We start from the raw sequence: 17,694 nt of genomic DNA, 5'->3' as shown, positions 1-17,694 counted from the left end.
GTGGAGGGAAAAAAAGATTTCCCTTTACTCATTTTGGAATGAAATTCATCCCTGGGATTATGGACAGCACATGATCTTAAACTCCCAAGGGGTGACTCTTATACTTCTAGAATTCAATTGCCTTGTTAATTTCTAAAAGGAAGACGGTTTTTTGTGGGTGCCTATTTATTGTTTGTGTTATGGTAGCACCCAGAGGTCTCCTGTACAAACAGTCCCTGCCCCCCAAAGATTCTGAAGAGACAAAGAAAGGAGAACAATCTCCATTTTACAGATGGGGAAACTGAGGCACAGGAAGGGGACAGGGAATCTGTGGCAGAGCCAGGAACAGAACCCATGTCACATGAGTCCCAGTCCCACCCCTTAACTACAAGCCCTTCCTTCTTCATTTTGGGAGTTCTAGTCAACAAGAGCCAGCCCAGCCCCCTCCTTGGCTAACTCTCTGTAATGTACAAAGCACGACCGTGGTTACTAAGCCCTGTACAGAATGGCCCCGTGGGAACACTTGTTGCAGGATCGCAGCCCGTGCTTTACAGAGAGGGAGAGGTGGGACTGGGCATTGCACCCCCTGGCCAAAATGCCCCCAGGGGGCCTATGGGCGGCGTTGCGGGAATCCCCTATCTCCCGCTGAATGGAGCTGAATAGTCATGGGCTGCATGTTCCAGCATATGCCGCTCAGCCTGGCCCCCCACCAGCCCCCATGCCCTCTGCTGGCACGGCCCTGCTCCCGGCAGGGGCTAGCTGGATGTGGCAGAGGGGTGGGGCCCCAAATACGGGACCAAAAGAACAGCCCTTGGTTGGTAGTCACTGACAGAATGGGGTCCCCTAGTGTTCTGTGGGGAAGATCTGATTTAGTCCCAAGCCATAGACCCTGCAGCCATGGGAAACTGAGGACCGTATAGACACCCTACAGTGGTCCCAGTCTATGGCCCTATAGCAGTCCCACTCTCTGGCCCCTAGGGACGAAGGAGGCAGATGCTGCCTCACAATGGAGCCTGCTCCCCATTCTCCCGCCCCTTCCAACAGCCATCGGGCGACGGTTGGAATCCCCACAGGCGCTGGGCGAGCCGGAGCACAGGGGCCCGGACCAAGGACACGTGAGACCCGGGGCACGTTGCAGGGCCGGGAGCCAGGCTGGCCAGGGCAGGAGGCTCCGGGGAGCCAGCACAAGGCCCCGTGGGTGGGTCTGAGCAAATGTGCCGGCCGCTCCCTTAGCTCCGGGCTTGTGAGTTTCGATTCTGAGGCCTGGGCGTCAGCCACGCCACCCGCTAGGGCTGCTGGCCCCTGGACGCCCAGGCCTGGGTCATGGGTGGGAGGTGAAGAGCCCTTGACGCAGAGAAGGGAGACGGAAGCGTCAGTAGCAGCCCCCTGCTAGCCTCTACACGGGGCGAGTTTCCCCTGCAGCGGAGTCCGGGCTAAAGCTAACAGTGGCTGCGATGGGGGATAAACACTTTCCTTCCCACAGCCCAGGAGTCACCGGGTCTGTAGTCTGTAAGGCCATGACAATTGTCGAGTACTGAAATCTCCCCTGGGGGGCGGCTGGATTTTCACATGTCACAGAGACCCCACTCCCCCAAACTCAGTGACAACCTCTCAGTGCAACCACTGATCATTATTTACAGGATGCGCTGACTGGGGCCTCACTGTGTCAGGCGCTGCACAGACCCTCTCAACCGAGATCGGGGTCCTGTTGTGCCAGGTGCTGCATAGATGCACAGCAACAGACAGTCCCTGTCCCGCGGAGCTTCCAGTCTAACTCGACAAAGGATTATTACCCCCCTCTGAGATGGGGAAACTGAGGCACAGAATAATGCAGTCACATGAGTGGTCTGGATCAGAGCCAGGAAACAAAATCCAATCTCCTGGTCCCTTGGCCAGCAGTACCCACTAGACTAACCTCCCTGCTTAGCATTAGCTTTTAAATAAAAGTATTTGCCCCGTCATAAGTAAAAGCCTCCAACAATGTGCTGCATTGCTAGTGGGTTTAACATAAAACCAAGGTGCGAATGGATCCTTGTGAAAGGCAGCAAGTCCAGCTGAAAATCTCTCCGCCATCTCTCCAACCTAGAAGCCATTCTGCGAGCAGCCGCACTGGCCGGTTTTCACCATGGCTCCCTCGCGCAGTTGCTATGCCACTCTGAAGACTGTAATGATTTGCTTCAACACCATTATCTTTGTAAGTCTGTGTTTTCAAACACAGGTTTATTTAGGTGTATTATGGTGGCACCAGGGTCCCATGGTGCCAGGGGCTGCACAGACCCAGAGTGAGAGGCAGTCCTGCCCTGAAGAGCTTACAGCCTAACCAGGCACTAGGTGAGAGGGGAAACTGAGGCACAGAGCAGGGAAGAAACTCGTTCACGGTCACGCAGCAGGTCTGGGGCAGAGCAAAGGATAAAACCTGCCAGTCCTGTGCCCAGAGTTCAGGGGCTCAATCCTCAGCCGGTGTAGATCTCTGTTGACACTGATGGCGCTGCAATGATTTACATCAACGGGGGATCTGGCCCTCGGCGTTCAGGTAACATTCACATCTCTCCACGGCTGGTCAGAACTCTGGGTTGTGTTCAGCAGCCTCTGTTCAGTTCTTGGTGGGCAGACCTGAGCGGGGAGGAGGGACTGGCCATGGAATGGCACAGAGGGGCTGGCTCTCAGTGACGTTCACGGCTCCCCGGCCTGGCCCTGGCATCTCTGCACCTCGCCCCGGGTGAATTGGGGGAATGGCCGGAGCGCTCGAGCTGAAGGGCCAATGCACGCCCTAGCACACACACACACACACACACGCATATACGTTTATTGTCACCCTAGGTTGTCGGCTGCACCTTGGTTGCGCTGGGCCTGTGGATTAAACTGGGAAGCACCTCCTTCGTCAGGGTCCTGGGCTCCACCTCGGTGAACTTTGTCCACATCGGGTACTTCTGCATCGTGGTGGGCATCGTGGTGGCCATGCTGGGGTTCATGGGGTGCTGGGGTGCAGCGAAAGAGAGCAGATGCCTCTTGCTGATGGTGAGTACACACAGCTGCTCTCAGCTGGGGCGGAGTCCCGGACCGCGAGGACAGGGCTGCAGACCTTTCCTGCTTGAGCTGGGGGGGGTCAAGTGTGCCGTTACGATGCACCCATTGCCACAGCCACGTGATTTACCCCAGCTGGGGATCTGGGTTCCTAAATTTGGCCCTAACCATGCTTTAGACTCTAACTAAACAGTGGTCTCCCTTGCAGTCACAAGCTATTTTTTCCCATCCTTAGCGTGTGAAACTCACGTCTGTTCAGAGGGAGCGGGACAAGATCCACACACCACTTAAGTCCTTTGGCAGCTTATGTGGTCCCCAGCGCGCTCTGTTCTGGGGGGACTTTGACCATGTGTGCCCTGCTTTCTACCCACGGGAAAGCTTTGTTTAGGAGACAGCCTCTCAGTCAGCAGCGGTCAAGACTCTTATGGACGGGCATGACCTCCTGACCCCTGTTCACCTTCATTTGGGCAGCCCCAGCCCCTCTGGGCTAAATCCTTTTACTGCAGTGTAAATTTGCCTCTTGTGTTTCACTTCGCAATCCCTGCACCTTCATCCCGAATGAATCTGAGCGTGAACAAGGCCTCCGCTGTGTGCACTCACAGCAACCTTCCAATTTCCTTCCACACCCCTCTCTCACAGTACTTCTTAATAATGCTGGTCATCTTCATCGCCGAAATCACAGCAGCCGTCGTCGTTTTCGCTTTCACTCAGTTTGTGAGTATCAAGAATTCCCTTCTGGTGTGGGAAATTCTCATTTTCCTTGACAAAGCTGCAGGCCCCGATCCTACAAAGAAGAGTCGCTTGGGATCGGGTCCTTTTTCCAAACAGGGAGACATTTCCAAAGGGAAGTTAAGTGGCCAATTTTTGTGAGTATCTTGGAAAATCTAGGAGCCGCACGGGACCCTAAACATCTAGTGCTGCCCCTTTCCAATAGCACTGCTCCAAAGAACGAGCACAGAGTTTCCAAATCTGGAACTTTTGTTGACCAAATAAAAAAATGTTGACAAAATTTCCCCTCCAGGTTCTGATCATCTGGACTCTGAGAGCAGGAGGAATTCAGACTAACTCTTTTGTCAAAAATTTAATTGCACAAAAAGAAAAGAAAAAGGAAATCTCTCCCCGCCCCTTGCATTTGAACCAGCTCTGTCCCTCAAAACCAACTCACGGCTTTAACTGAGGTCTACCCACTCCCCATGCTTAACTGAGTAAAAGGTTCCTCTTTGCTTTAGAATTATTCCTACCGCATTATTCTTATTCTTTGTAAAAGAAAATTTAAATATGAGTGATTATCCTTTGGCTTGGATATACATTTACAAAACTAAGGCCCAGATCCTGCACAGATTCACAGAGTTTAAGGCTAAAATGGATGGTTATCATAGAATATCAGGGTTGGAAGAGACCTCAGGAGGTCATCGAGTCCAACTCCCTGCTCAAAGCAGGACTGATCCCCAATTTTTGCCCCAGATCCCAAATGGCCCCCTCAAGGACTGAATTCACAACCCTGGGTTTAGCAGGCCAATGCTCAAACCACTGACCTATGCCTCCCCCCTGATCTAGTGCGACTTCCAGCATAACACCGTCCAGAAAATTTCACCTAGTTATTCCTGTATCCAGACCAGTAACCTCTAGTTGCATGAGCGACTCCTCTAGAAAGGTGTGCTGCCCTATGCCTTGGGAATCTGATCCACTGGCTAGTTACCCTACCTGTTAAGTACCTGTACCTTACTTCCACGCAGGCTTCACTTTACACCCACCCACTGCAGGAGCAATAGATGTCATGTTAAGTGCGTGAGTAAATCTTTGCAGGATTGGGGCCCACCCTAGGGCCAAAGTGAGCTCGCTAGTCTGAGGCTGGCCCGCGGCTGCATTGCAGTCAGCTTTTACCAGCCCAGCGTAACACTTTGCTGTCTCTGGGCTAGATCTTTAGCGGGTGGACATCAGCTCAGTTCTGCTGAGCTCGGTGAAGCTATGAGGATTTACCCTCCCTGAAAGCGTTTGGCCACACTTTGGCACCAGACGGGATCTGAGGAGAAAATATTTCCTGGTCTAGCCCTGTTTCATTCCCCCCGTTTAAGGCTCGTAGTATCGTCCTAGACAAATCACTGACTGCCTTGAAGAAGAAATACAGCGGCTACAAACACGATGATATCGTGTCCTATGGATGGAATGCATTCATGCTGAAGGTAGGGGACCCTCTGCCCCCCAAACCTCCTGTTTCAATGGACTCAACACTTTTTCCCCACAGTCTTATTAGATGCATTACGGTAGCTCTGAGAGTCCCCACCCAGTGTGCCTGGTGCTGCATATACACAGTGACAGTCCCTGCTGTGACGAGGTGGTGTGAGAGGAAGGACAGTCTAGTGGTTAGGACAGAAAATCCTGGTTCAATTCCCTTCTCTCCCACGCACTCCCTGTGTGACCTGGGGCCAGTCACCTGGACTCTCTGGGCAACAGTTCCCCATCGGTACCATGCGGATTGTAGCCGAGAGGTTGGGAGGAGATGCCCAGCTGGTACGGTGATGGGCCCATGTACACGCCTCAGACAGAGAGCAGAATTTACAATCTAAAGAGGCAGGCCAGGCGAAAGGGAGGCTGGTTGTGTGCCCACCCTACAACTAGGAAAAGAGACACACAGATTCGCCCAAGTGCTTCTGTAACACAGCTGGGAATTGGGTCCCAGGGCAGTATCTTAACCACATGCCCTCCAACGCAAGCGTTGAGCGAGTCTCCGGGCTGGAACCTCTGTGTGAATCAGCGCTGCTCTGGCCATAAAGCAGTCAAGCCGATACACACGTGCTGAGGATCTGCTGTGTAGATTTTTTGGGCCAGAAGTTTCACACAGTCTCAGGCCAGACGGGATAGCCAGTCTGAGCTCCCATTCAGCACAGGCCACTAAACTCCACGCAGTGACTAGTTAGATCAAAGCATCCTAATCCTCAGAGACAACCCTCTTGTGAGCCACAGGCAGAGAATAGGGCCCACCAAGGAGTGACCAGTGCCTACAGCCCTTGCCATGGCAGGGAACTGATTGGGTGAGACAAACCCCAGGACCCCAGTAGCGACCTGCACCCCACACTGCGGAGGAAGGTGAAAAAATCCTGTCAATCTGAGCTGGGGTTTCTTTCCAACCCCAAATCTGGCAACCTCGAGCATGTGAGTGAGATGCACCAGCCAGATGGAGGTGCCTCTGTACCAGCTCAGAGCACTGGTCCATCCCGTCTGGTGTCCCATCTCCCACTGTGGTTGATTTCTGGAGCTTCAGAAGAAGGTGGAAAAACCCCACCCCAGAATACAAGATGGGACGATTTTGCTTATCTTGTCTGACCTGTCAACCACAGGCCTTAGAATTTCACCCAGCGTTTACAACTCAGGCATTTGATAGCAATTGAATCATAGAATCATAGAAGATAAGGGTTGGAAGAGCCCTCAGGAGGTCATATAGTCCAACTGAAGGGTTAAATGTACTTCTCCTCTGGTAAAAATCACCATTTGAACAAAGGGGCATTGAGGAAATTCTGCCAGGATACCGCAGGGAAGGGGAGGTAGAAAGGAAAAACTAACTGTTCAAGACCCTGGCCTTTAACAAACCCTGTTGTGTGTCGTTCCTAGCTGAACTGCTGTGGGGTTCATAACTACACAGACTTTTCTGGCTCTGCCTTTCAAATACGGACCAACCTGACTTATCCCAAAAGCTGCTGCAAAGATCCAATGAGCTTGGCATGCAACGGACACAATGTCAGCAGCGTGGTCATCAACCAGGAGGTCGCAGCCCAGTTTGGACGTTGAAAAGGAAACCGTGGGAATAGTGCTGTTAAAAACCTAGCCTGTGTCTGCTGGAGTTGAAGGGAGCAAGGGAGCACGTGGGGGGAGGGACCAGCACCCTGATCTTGCAGAGAATGCTGCATGAATGTCTCCCTGCACTCACAGGGATCTCATGGCAGGATCAGTGCCTATGTGCTCTAAATTCAAAACCAGAAAGCCCCTTGTAGACCCCTTAACTGAAGGTCGTGGGCCTAGTGGGCAGGGCACTGGGTTGGCTCTTCCTGCAGCACGACTTTAGGCAAGCCACTCCCCCGTGCCTCAGTTTCCCTCTCTGTAAAGAGTGGGGGAATAACGATACAGACGTCTTTTGGAAAGCACTTTGAAATCTATGGATTTAGGCACAGGCATAGGCCGGTGGCCAGTCAGCCACACAGGGGCTAATTCCACCCACCCCTTGTGACGGGAAGATACAATAGTTTGCACAGCAAGTGTGTTGAAGCCAATGGGATTCCACCGGGGGATGGGCAACCATTGCTTTTTGTTTCCAATTACTCTTAAAGCAGCCTACACCTCACTGTCATTTTTACCCTTCAGGGCTGCTTCCACAAGCTGGTTTCCCTGGTCAAAGAGAAGAGCCTACTGCTCGGCGGAGCTGCCACCGGAGCTGCCCTGCTGGAAGTGAGTTGAACCCAAGTTAGCCTGGCCTTAAAGGGACGTGTCCACTTTTAAGTACTCCAATGATGCACAATTAGCCAGCTGTGCACAGATCGACCATGGGTATGTGCAGTGCCTAACACAGTGGGGCCCTGACCTCAGTTAGATGCCAGGGGGTTACACATAAACCTAAGAACATAAGAATGGCCAGACTGGGTCAGACCAATGGTTCATCTAGCCCAGTATCCTGTCTTCCGACAGTAGCTGGTGCCAGATGCTTCAGAGGGAATGAACAGAACAGGGCAATCATCAAACAATCCAATCCCCGTTGTCCAGTCCCAGCATCTGGCAGTCAGAGGTTTAGGGACACCCAGAGCACTGGGTTGCATCCCTGACTATCTTGGCTAATAGCCGCTGATGGGCCTATCCTCCAGGAACTTATCTCATTCTTTTCTCAACCCAGTTATACTTTTGGCCTTCACAGTATCCGTTGGCAGTGAGTTCCACAGGTTGTGTGAAGAATTACTTCCTTTTGTTTGTTTTAAACGTGCTGCCTTTTAATTTCATTGGGTGACCCCTAGTTCATGTGTTATGTGATGAGGTAAATAACACTTCCTTATTTGCTTTCTCCACACCAGTCATTATTTTGTAGTCCTCTATCGTATCCCCCTTAGTTATCTCCTTTCTACGCTGAACTGTCCTAGTCTTTAAAATCTCTCCTCATATGGAAGCTGTTCCATATCCCTGATCATTTTTATTGCCCTACACTTTTTCCAATTCTATATAACATTTTTGAGATGGGGTGACCAGAACTGCACGCAGTATTCAAGACGTGGGCATACCATGGATTTCTATAGAGGCAATAGGATATTTTCTGTCATATGATCTATCCCTTTCCGAATGATTCCCAACATTCTGTTTGCTTTTTTGACGGCCGCTGCACATTGAGTGGATATTTTCAGAGAACTCTCCACAATGACACCAAGATCTCTCTCTTGAGTGGTAACAGCTAATTTAGACCCCATCATTTACATGTATAGTTGGGATTATGTTTTCCAATGTGCATTACTTTGCATTTATCAACATTGAATTTCATCTGTCATTTCGTTGCCCAGTCACCCAGTTTTGTGAGATCCCTTTTTAACTCTTCACAGTCAGCTTTGCACTTAACTATCTTCAGTAAATTTGTATTGTCTACAAACTTTGCCTTAAGAAAAGGAGTACTTGTGGCAAAGCTCATGCTCAAATAAATTGGTTAGTCTCTAAGGTGCCACAAGTACTCCTTTTCTTTTTGCGAATACAGACTAACTGTTACTGTTTCAGGCTGTTACTCTGAAACTTTGCCTTGTCACTGTTTACCCCTTTTTCCAGATCAGCTATGGATATGATGAACAGCACTGGTCCTAGTACAGACCCTTGGTCAACCTCGCTAGTTACCTCTCTCCACTGTGAAAATTGATCATTTATTCCTACCCTTTGTTTCCTGTCTGTTAACTAATTATTGATCCATGAGAGAACCTTCCCTCTTATCTCATGACTGCCTACTTCGCATAAGAGCTTTTGGTGAGGGACCTTGTCAAAGGCTTTCGGAAAGTCCAAGTACACTATATCCACTGGATCACCCTTGTCCACGCTTGTTGAACCTCTCAAAGAATTCTAGTAGATTGGGGAGGCATGATTTCCCTTTACAACAGCTGTGTTGACTCTTCCCCAGCAAATTGTGTTCATCTATGTTTCTGACAATTCTGTTCTTTACTGTAGTTTCAACCAATTTGCCTGGTACTGAAGTTAGGCTCACGAGCCTGGAATTGTCAGGATCACCTCTGGATCCTTATTTAAACATCGGCGTCACATTAGCTATTCTCCAGTCATCTGGTACAGAAGCTAATTTAAGCGATGTATTACATGCCACAGTTAGTCGTTCTGCAATTTCACATTTGAGTTCCTTCAGAACTCTTGAGTGATACCACCTGGTCCTCGTGACTTCTTATTGTTTGATTTATCAATTTGTTACAAAACCTCTACTGACACCTCAATCGGGGATAGTTCCTCAGATCTGCCGCCTAAAAAGAATGGCTGAGGTGTGGGAATCTTCCTCACATCCTCTGCAGTGAAGACTGATGCAAAGAATTCACTTAGCTTCTCTGCAACAGCCTTGTCTTCCTTGAGTGCTTCTCTTACTTTTTTTGTATTTGGGGTATACATTTAGTTTGAGCCTCTATTATGGTGTTTTTAAAAAGTTTCCATGCAACTTGCAGGCATTTCACTCTTGTGATTGTTCCTTTTAATTTCCAAATTAACTAGCTTCTTCATTTTTGCATAGTCCCCTTTCTGAAGTTTCTTGTTCCTGTGGTGGGTTTCTTTGGTATTTTCCCCTAATAAGAAAAGGAGTACTTGTGGCACCTTAGAGACTAACAAATTACTCCTTTTCCTTTTACAGACTAACACGGCTGCTCCCCTAATAAGGATGTTAAATTTAATAACATTATGGCTGCTGTTACCAAATGGTTCATCTATATTCACCTCTTGGACCAGATCCTGTGCACCACTCGGGACTGAATCAAGAATTACCTCTCCCCTTGTGGGTTCCAGGAGAAGCTGCTCAAAGAAGTAGTCATTAATGATGTCTAAAAATGTTATCTCCACATCCCATCCAGAGGTGACATGTTCCCAGTCAACGGGGGGATAACTGAAATCCCCCATTATTATTATATTTTCTGTGTTTGTAGCCTCTCTAATCTCCCTGAGCATTTTACAGCGATTATCACCATCCTGGTCAGGTGGCCAGTGGTATATGCTATGCTCTTATTACACAAGCACAATTGTGTTTGATTCATTTAAGATTTTCACTATATTTGGCTTGATGCTTTCTTTCACATACAGTGCCGCTCGGCCACCTGCCCCACCTACTCTGACATTCCAATCTATTTTGTACCCTGGCGTTCCCGGGTCTCATTGAATATCATTGTTCCACCAAGTGTCTGTGATGCCTGTTATATCAACATCATTTACTACCAGGCACTCAAGTTCACCCATCCTGGTAGTTAGACTTCTTGCATTTGTGTACAAGCATTTATAAAATATGTCAATATTTAGTTTCCTGCCTTCATGTGGGGTAACTGAATGGGACTCTTTTTCATTCAAAAACCAGTCGGAGAACACCTCAACCGCCCTGCTCACTCAGTTACAGACCTAAAAGTCGCAATACTCCAACAAAAATACTTCAAAAACAGACTCCAACGTAAGACTGCTGAATTGGAATTAATTTGCAAACTGGACACCATTAAATTAGGCTTGAATAAAGACTGGGAGTGGACGAGTCATTACACAAAGTAAAAACTATTTCCCCTTGCTAATTTTTCCCCTACTGTTACTCACAGCTTTTTGTCAACTGTTGGAAATGGGCCATCCTGATTATCCCTACAAAAGTTTTTTTTCTCCTGCTGATAATAGCCCACCTTAATTGATTAGTCTCGTTATAGTTGGTATGGCAACACCCATTTTTTCATGTTCTCTCTGTATATATCTTCCTACTGTATTTTCCACTCCATGCATCCGATGAAGTGGGTTTTAGCCCACAAAACCTTATGCCCAAATAAATTTGTTAGTCTCTAAGGTGCCACAAGTACTCCTGTTCTTTTTTCTGATACAGACTAACACGGCTGCTAGTCTGAAACCTGTCATTTGACTGTTTCTCTTCAGTTCCTACCTGTACTTTATCAAGTTCTATCCTCTCCTCTTTACTAGGCTATATAGTACCCCCTTTAATAAATCCTCCCCTAAGGGATGTTTCCATCCAAACCGGATCCTCCTCTGCACCTGTCAGCTTTCCCCCAGCCCTTAGTTTAAAAACTCCTCTATGACCCTTTTAATTTTACATGCCAGCAACTTGGTTCCATGTTGGTTTAGGTGGAGCCTATCGGTCTGTATAGAATCCTCCTTTCACAAAAGGTTTCCCAGTTCCTAATAAACCTAAATCTCTACTCTGAACACCATTGTCTCATTCACTCATTGAGACCCTACCGTTCTGCCTGTCTAACTGGCCCTGTACACAGAACTGGAAGCATTTCAGAGAATGCTACCATGGAGGTCCTGGACTTTAATCTCTTACCGAACAGCCTAAATTTGGCCTCCAGGACCTCTTTCATACCCATCCCTATGTCTTTGGTACCTAGAAGTACCAAAAATGTATGTAACAATAATCATGAGTTTAGATGCCAGTCTTTAGGCACCAAGGTTGGAAAATTTTTGACATAATCCTTAAGACTTTTATTCATTCCTTCTATATTTTTTCTCTCCACTGCAGCTAGCAGCTATGATAGTCTCCTTAATGCTGTACGTTAAACTGGTATGACAACATGTGAAGAAACACAGAAGGACTGAAGCAATCGGTTCCATTTCCCAAACACCTGGAAGTTTGTTGCATCGGGGCCGGGAGGGCAGACGGGCGGACACACACTGCACTGCATTGCAGCAAAGCTGAAATAGTACCAAGCACTCACGATCCTGCCCCATGGCCGTCACTGGGACTTTGCCACTGACTTCCGCAGGAGCAGGACCATTCATTTGTCCAGTTTTCCAGCTCCATATTCACATAACAGGAAATCCTGGGAGCCATATCAATATGCAGGATCAAAGTGTCTCCAGAGCTGTGAATATGGAAACCACTCTACACATGTGTGGTTATTAGTGATTAATATACTGAAATCTGTATATTTTTTAATTCTCCATCCCCTTGGGGGGAAAATACCATTTAAACAGAGATAATAAAAATGGGGAGATTGATTGCTAGAGTCTCTGTGTTTTTAAATGTCTCATCTTCCTAAAATACCAATCAACAGCTTGCTTACCTGTCTGAGTAGAAATCAGGTTTTAATTCTGCACTGGCAGGTGTCTTTTTGCCAGAGGCCTGGAAAGGACTGAGAAGGGGATAGCCACTTTCATACCACTGAAAATAAAAGGAGAGAGAATGATGTTGGGGTTAAGGGACAGGACCAGGGCTATGTCACATTAGCAATGCTTGATCAGTTTAGGAATGCCAATATACTATATGGCAACGCGCTCCTAGGGCAGACACAGCTATGCTGGCAAAGAGGTACAGTTTATTCCAAAGTGCAGTTTTGCTGGTATAACTGTGTCTACACTAGGAACTTCTGTGGACATAACTGTCAGTCAGAGGTCCCACCTCTTCCCACCGCTGACTGACACAGCTATGCCAGTAGAGGTCTCTAGCGTAGATGCGGCCTAGGGCTCTGGAGATTTTAAGGCCAGAAGGGACCATTGTGATTATGACGGGTTGGGTCACAGAAACCCCCTTGTGACAGCCACCTGATGTACCTAGACTACCTCTGAGCCCGTTTTCCCTGTCAGCTTGGGACTTCAGTACCTTGCCTTGTTTGAGCCAGACACGCTCGCCTCCTGCAAACACAGATCCAAGTCTCAGCCACGTCCCCCACAAGCTGCAGGCTTAACTGAAAACAGCTCAAGAAGTGCTCCCACCTCCAGCACTCGGATACCCAGCTCCCAATGGGGCCCAATCCCCAAATAAATCCATTTTACCCTGTATAAAGCTTATACAGGGTAAACTCATAAATTGTTCGCCCTCTATAACACTGATAGAGAGATATGCAGAGCTGTTTGCCCCCTCCCCCACAGGTATTAATATTTACTCTGGGTTAATTAATAAGTAAGAAGTGATTTTATTAAATACCAAAAGTAGGATTTAAGTGGTTCTAAGTAATAACAGACATAACAAAGTGAATTACCAAGCAAAATAAAATAAAGCACACAAGTCTAAGCCTAATACAGTAAAAACTAAATGCAGGTAAATCTCACCCTCAGAGATGTTCCAATAAGCCTCTTTTACAGACTAGACTTCCTCCTAGTCTGGGTTCAGCAATCATTCACACCCCTGTAGTTACTGTCCTTGTTTCAGTTTCTTTCAGGCATCTCCTTGGGTTGGAGAGGCTATCTTTTGTGCCATCTGAAGACAAAATGGAGGGGCTTCCCCAGGGGCTTGTATAGTCTCTCTCTTGTGGGTGGAAACCCCTTCCCCTCTCCTAAGGAGAATCCAGCTCCAAGATGGAGTTTTGGAGTCACATGGGCAAGTCACATGTCCATCCACGACTCAGTTCCTTACAGGCCAATGTCACATTCCCAGGAAAGCTCAGATATGGATTGGCATCTCTCAAAGTTCATTGTTAGCTTAAGTGTTTCTTGATTGGGCACTTACTGAGAACAGTCTTTTCTCAAAAAGCTGACCAACTGCTTCACTGAGGGTACTTAAAATCAAACAAGTACATAGCCAATATTCATAACTTTGAATACAAAAATGATACATGCATACAAACAGGATGAATATATTCAGTAGATTTAACCTTTGCAGAGATATGTTACATGGCATATCTAGCATAAAACATATTCCAGTTATGTCATATTTACACTCATAAGCATACTTCTATAAAGCATTATGGGGTGCAACATCACAGTGATTATCTAGTCTGACCTCCTGTATAACACAGGCCAGGGAACTGCCCCAAAAGACTCCTGCATACAGCCCATCACTTCTGGTTCTGACACAGGTACAGTTACAGAAAGCAGATACCCCTCTCATCAGGTCAGTGACCTTCTTCCCGGTGTCAAAACCAAATGCAAATAAACCATAAGCCCAGCCACCAAAAGCCCAACCAGTGAATAACACACCCCAGGGCCTGTGTCTAGGAGGAAGACCTAGAAAACCCAGATGGAAAAGAGGGTTGTTGTGCCTTTCTCATGGCCCTGGTGGACAGCAACCTTGGGGCAGAGGCTGGGGAGTGCCGACAACTATGAGGGGATAGGTAATGGCCTCAGGTGGGGGAGTGACAACTACGGAGGGCAGAGGTACAGGCCGGGGGCGGGGGAGGGACAACCATGAGGGCAGAGGGCAGAGGTAAAATCCCATGGGAAGCAAGTCTAAGGGGCAAAACAATTCAAGACAGTTGGCAGTTTTTCAAAGAGACATTATTAAGGGCGCAAGAGCGAACTATCCCACTGCATAGGAAAGACAGGAAGTATGGCAGGAGACCACCCTGGCTTACCCAGGAGATCTTCAATGATCTGAAACTCAAAAAAGAGTCCTGCAAAAAGTGGAAACTCAGTCAAATGACAAAGGATGAATATAAACAAATAACACAAGTACGTAGGGACAAAATTAGAAAAGCCAAGGCACAAAATGAGATCAAACTAGCTAGGGACATAAAAGGAAACAAGAAAACATTCTACAAATACATTAGAAGCAAGAGGAAGACCAAGGACAGAGCAGGCCCATTACTCAATGATGGGGGAAAGACAATAACAGAAAATGTGGAAATGGCAGAGGTGCTTCATGACTTCTTTGTTTCGGTTTTCACCAAGAAGGTTGGTGTGGATTGGACGTCTAACATAGTGAATGCCAGTGAAAATGAGGTAGGATCAGAGTCTAAAATAGGGAAAGAACAAGTCAAAAATTACTTAGACAAGTTAGATGTCTTCGAATCACCAAGGCCTGATGAAATGCATCCGAGACTACTCAAGGAGCTGACTGAGGAGATATCTGAGTCATTAGCAATTGTCTTTGAAAAGTCATGGAAGACAGGAGACATTCCAGAAGACTGGAAAAGGGCAAATATAGTGCCCATCTATAAAAAGGGACATAAGGACAATTCAGGGAATTACAAACCAGTCAGCTTAACTTCTGTATCTGGAAAGATAATGGAGCAAATAATTAAGCAATCAATTTGCAAACACCTGGAAGATAATAAGGTGATGAATAACAGTCAGCATGGATTGGTCAAGAACAAATCGTGTCAAACCAACCTGATAGCTTTCTTTGACAGGGTAACAAGCCTTGTGGATAGGGGGGAAGCGGTAGATGTGGTATATCTTGACTTTAGTAAGGCTTTTGGTTCTGTCTCACATGTCCTTCTCATAAACAAACTAGGGAAAATCAACCTAGATGGAGCTACTATAAGGTGGGTGCATAACTGGTTGGAAAATCGTTCCCAGAAAGTAGTTATCAGTGGTTCACAATCAAGCTGGAAGGGCATAACGAGTGGGGTCCCGTAGGGATCGGTTCTGGGTCTGATTCTGTTCAATGTCTTCATCAATGGTTTAGATAATAGCATAGAGTCCACTTATAAAGTTTGCAGACGATACCAACCTGGGAGGGGTTGCAAGTGCTTTGGAGGATAGGATTAAAATTCAAAATGATCTGGACAAACTGGAGAAATGGTCTGAGGTAAATAGGATCAAATTCAATAAGGGCAAAATGGGAAATGACTGCCTCGGAAGGAGTCCTGCGGAAAGAGACCTGGGGGTTGTAAGGATTCCGCCAGAAGCCCTCAGATGACCCCAGGACACAGCAAAGACAGAAGGCAGAAACAGCAAGTTAAAGGGACGAGCTGATGCAAACAGCAAGGCAAAGATGCCAGCTTGCAAAGAGGAAGTCCTGCGGGAGTAGTGCGTTTTATGTACGGTGACGAACAAATTAACAAGAACAAAATGTAACAAGCAATATAAAGTTTGCAAGCAGCAAAAAGATGTTAGCAGCAAAAATGCTTATAATAGATGCAAGCGCTTAACACAGTCTACACGCTGGGCCAGTCAGAGATGGGCAAAAGGCACAGACCAAAACAAGTAAAAGGGTATATAAGGATACCAGGTTCAGCACAAAGTGTGCTTCCACCGGTATTGCAGACCTGGGAAGAAAGTAAAAGGTCGTGCTGACTTGTTCCACCTCGGAAGAGGCTCAGCGCAACGGACTGGTAATGTATTAACTTGCTTGCTTGAGTATAGGGACGCCTGTAGGGAACTAGCCAGTGTTTTCACCTTGCGCAGGGAAGCGCAACGTGTTAGAAACTGAAACTGAGAAATGAAAATAAAGCCTGCTATTAAAAGCTCTCTGGTTATTGACTGTTCAGAGTCATTTGACGTAGAGTCCCAAACAGAGGCTACAGGGGACAACTGGGACCCAAGCTTTCTCTGGGGAGGTTTCCTTTGGTGGTAGGGATTTTTGGGTGGTGTTACCGTTACTGTCACCCTATTTGGATTATTATTCCTCTTTTACGCTTTGGCTGTGGCATATTACCTGTAAATGTACATCGCCTTTGGTTGGAGCCCTAACAGAACCAAACTAGCAATTATCTCTGCACCCGCTGTGGACCCCCTCCCAGAGGACGATTGGGATACTGTGTATTTTTCAGGTAACGGGGCCCCAATTCCAGCTCTGCAGAGCACTGCCTTAGGCCCATTGTTGGTACAATCCCCCGGTTGGGTTTGGCGAGTCCATTATGTCCCCCGACCTGCACCTGGACACTATGTCACACAACTGAATGAGCAAGGGCAGCTTCTGCATCAGGAACTAGACGACTTCCTCCCTTAGGCACCCGCATATATCACCCCCTTTATGAAAATCAGTTGTGGTTTTATACCCCCATGCCAGCCCCTCCTCTAGAATAACTTAAATTCGCCACGAGATGGGTTGTGACGTCTATTCACCACCTGACCATCACAGGGGTCATAGTGGATCACAAGCTAAATATGAGTGAACAGTGTAACGCTGTTACAAAAAAAGCAAACATCATTCTGGGATGTATTAGCCGGAGTGTTGTAAGCAAGACATGAGAAGTAATTCTTCCGCTGTACTCTGCGCTGATTAGGCCTCAACTGGAGTATTGTGTCCAGTTCTGGGTACCACATTTTAGGAAAGATGTGGACAAATTGGAGAAAATCCAGAGAAGAGCAACAAAAATGATTAAAAGTCTGGAAAACCTATGAAGTTTGGACCTATGAGGGAAGATTGAAAACATTGGGTTTGTTTAGTCTGGAGAAGAGAAGACAAGAGAAGACTGAGAGGGGACATGAGAACAGTTTTCAAGTACATAAAAGGTTGTTACAAGGAGGAGGGAGAAAATTTGTTCTTCCTAACCTCCGACGCTAGGACAAGAAGCGATGGGCTTAAATTGCAGCAAGGGAGGTCTAGGTTGGACATTAGGAAAAACTTCCTGTCAGGGTGGTGAAGCACTGGAATAAGTTGCCCAGGAGGTTGTGGAATCTCCATCACAGGGGATTTTTAAGAGCAGGTTGGACAAACCCCTGTCAGGGATGGTCTAGATCAGTGGTTCCCAAACTTGTTCCGTGGCTTGTGCAGGGAAAGCCCCTGGCGGGCCAGGCCGGTTTGTTTACCTGCCGTGTCCGCAGGTTCAGGTGATCGCGGCTCCCACTGGCCGTGGTTCGCCGCTCCTGGCCAATGGGGGCTGC

General features: G+C 47.5%; 1 protein-coding gene across 1 annotated transcript; it reads left to right on the top strand.

The window, feature by feature from the left end:
* Positions 1 to 2,104: 2,104 nt before the first annotated feature.
* Positions 2,105 to 6,789, top strand: TSPAN16 (tetraspanin 16; the record flags this gene model as incomplete). Its single annotated transcript, XM_084610128.1, has 5 exons — positions 2,105 to 2,173; positions 2,800 to 2,997; positions 3,643 to 3,717; positions 5,079 to 5,186; positions 6,613 to 6,789. 5 exons carry the CDS (start codon positions 2,105 to 2,107, stop codon positions 6,787 to 6,789), a joined length of 627 nt encoding a protein of 208 aa, XP_084466254.1.
* Between the last annotated feature and the right edge of the window lie 10,905 nt (positions 6,790 to 17,694).

This window comes from Lepidochelys olivacea (assembly GCF_965140295.1).
Source record: "Lepidochelys olivacea isolate rLepOli2 genome assembly, chromosome: 20".
Classification (NCBI taxonomy): domain Eukaryota; kingdom Metazoa; phylum Chordata; order Testudines; family Cheloniidae; genus Lepidochelys; species Lepidochelys olivacea.
The sequence above is the reverse complement of the archived record's forward strand: the minus strand, read 5'-3'. Positions and strand labels throughout refer to the sequence as shown.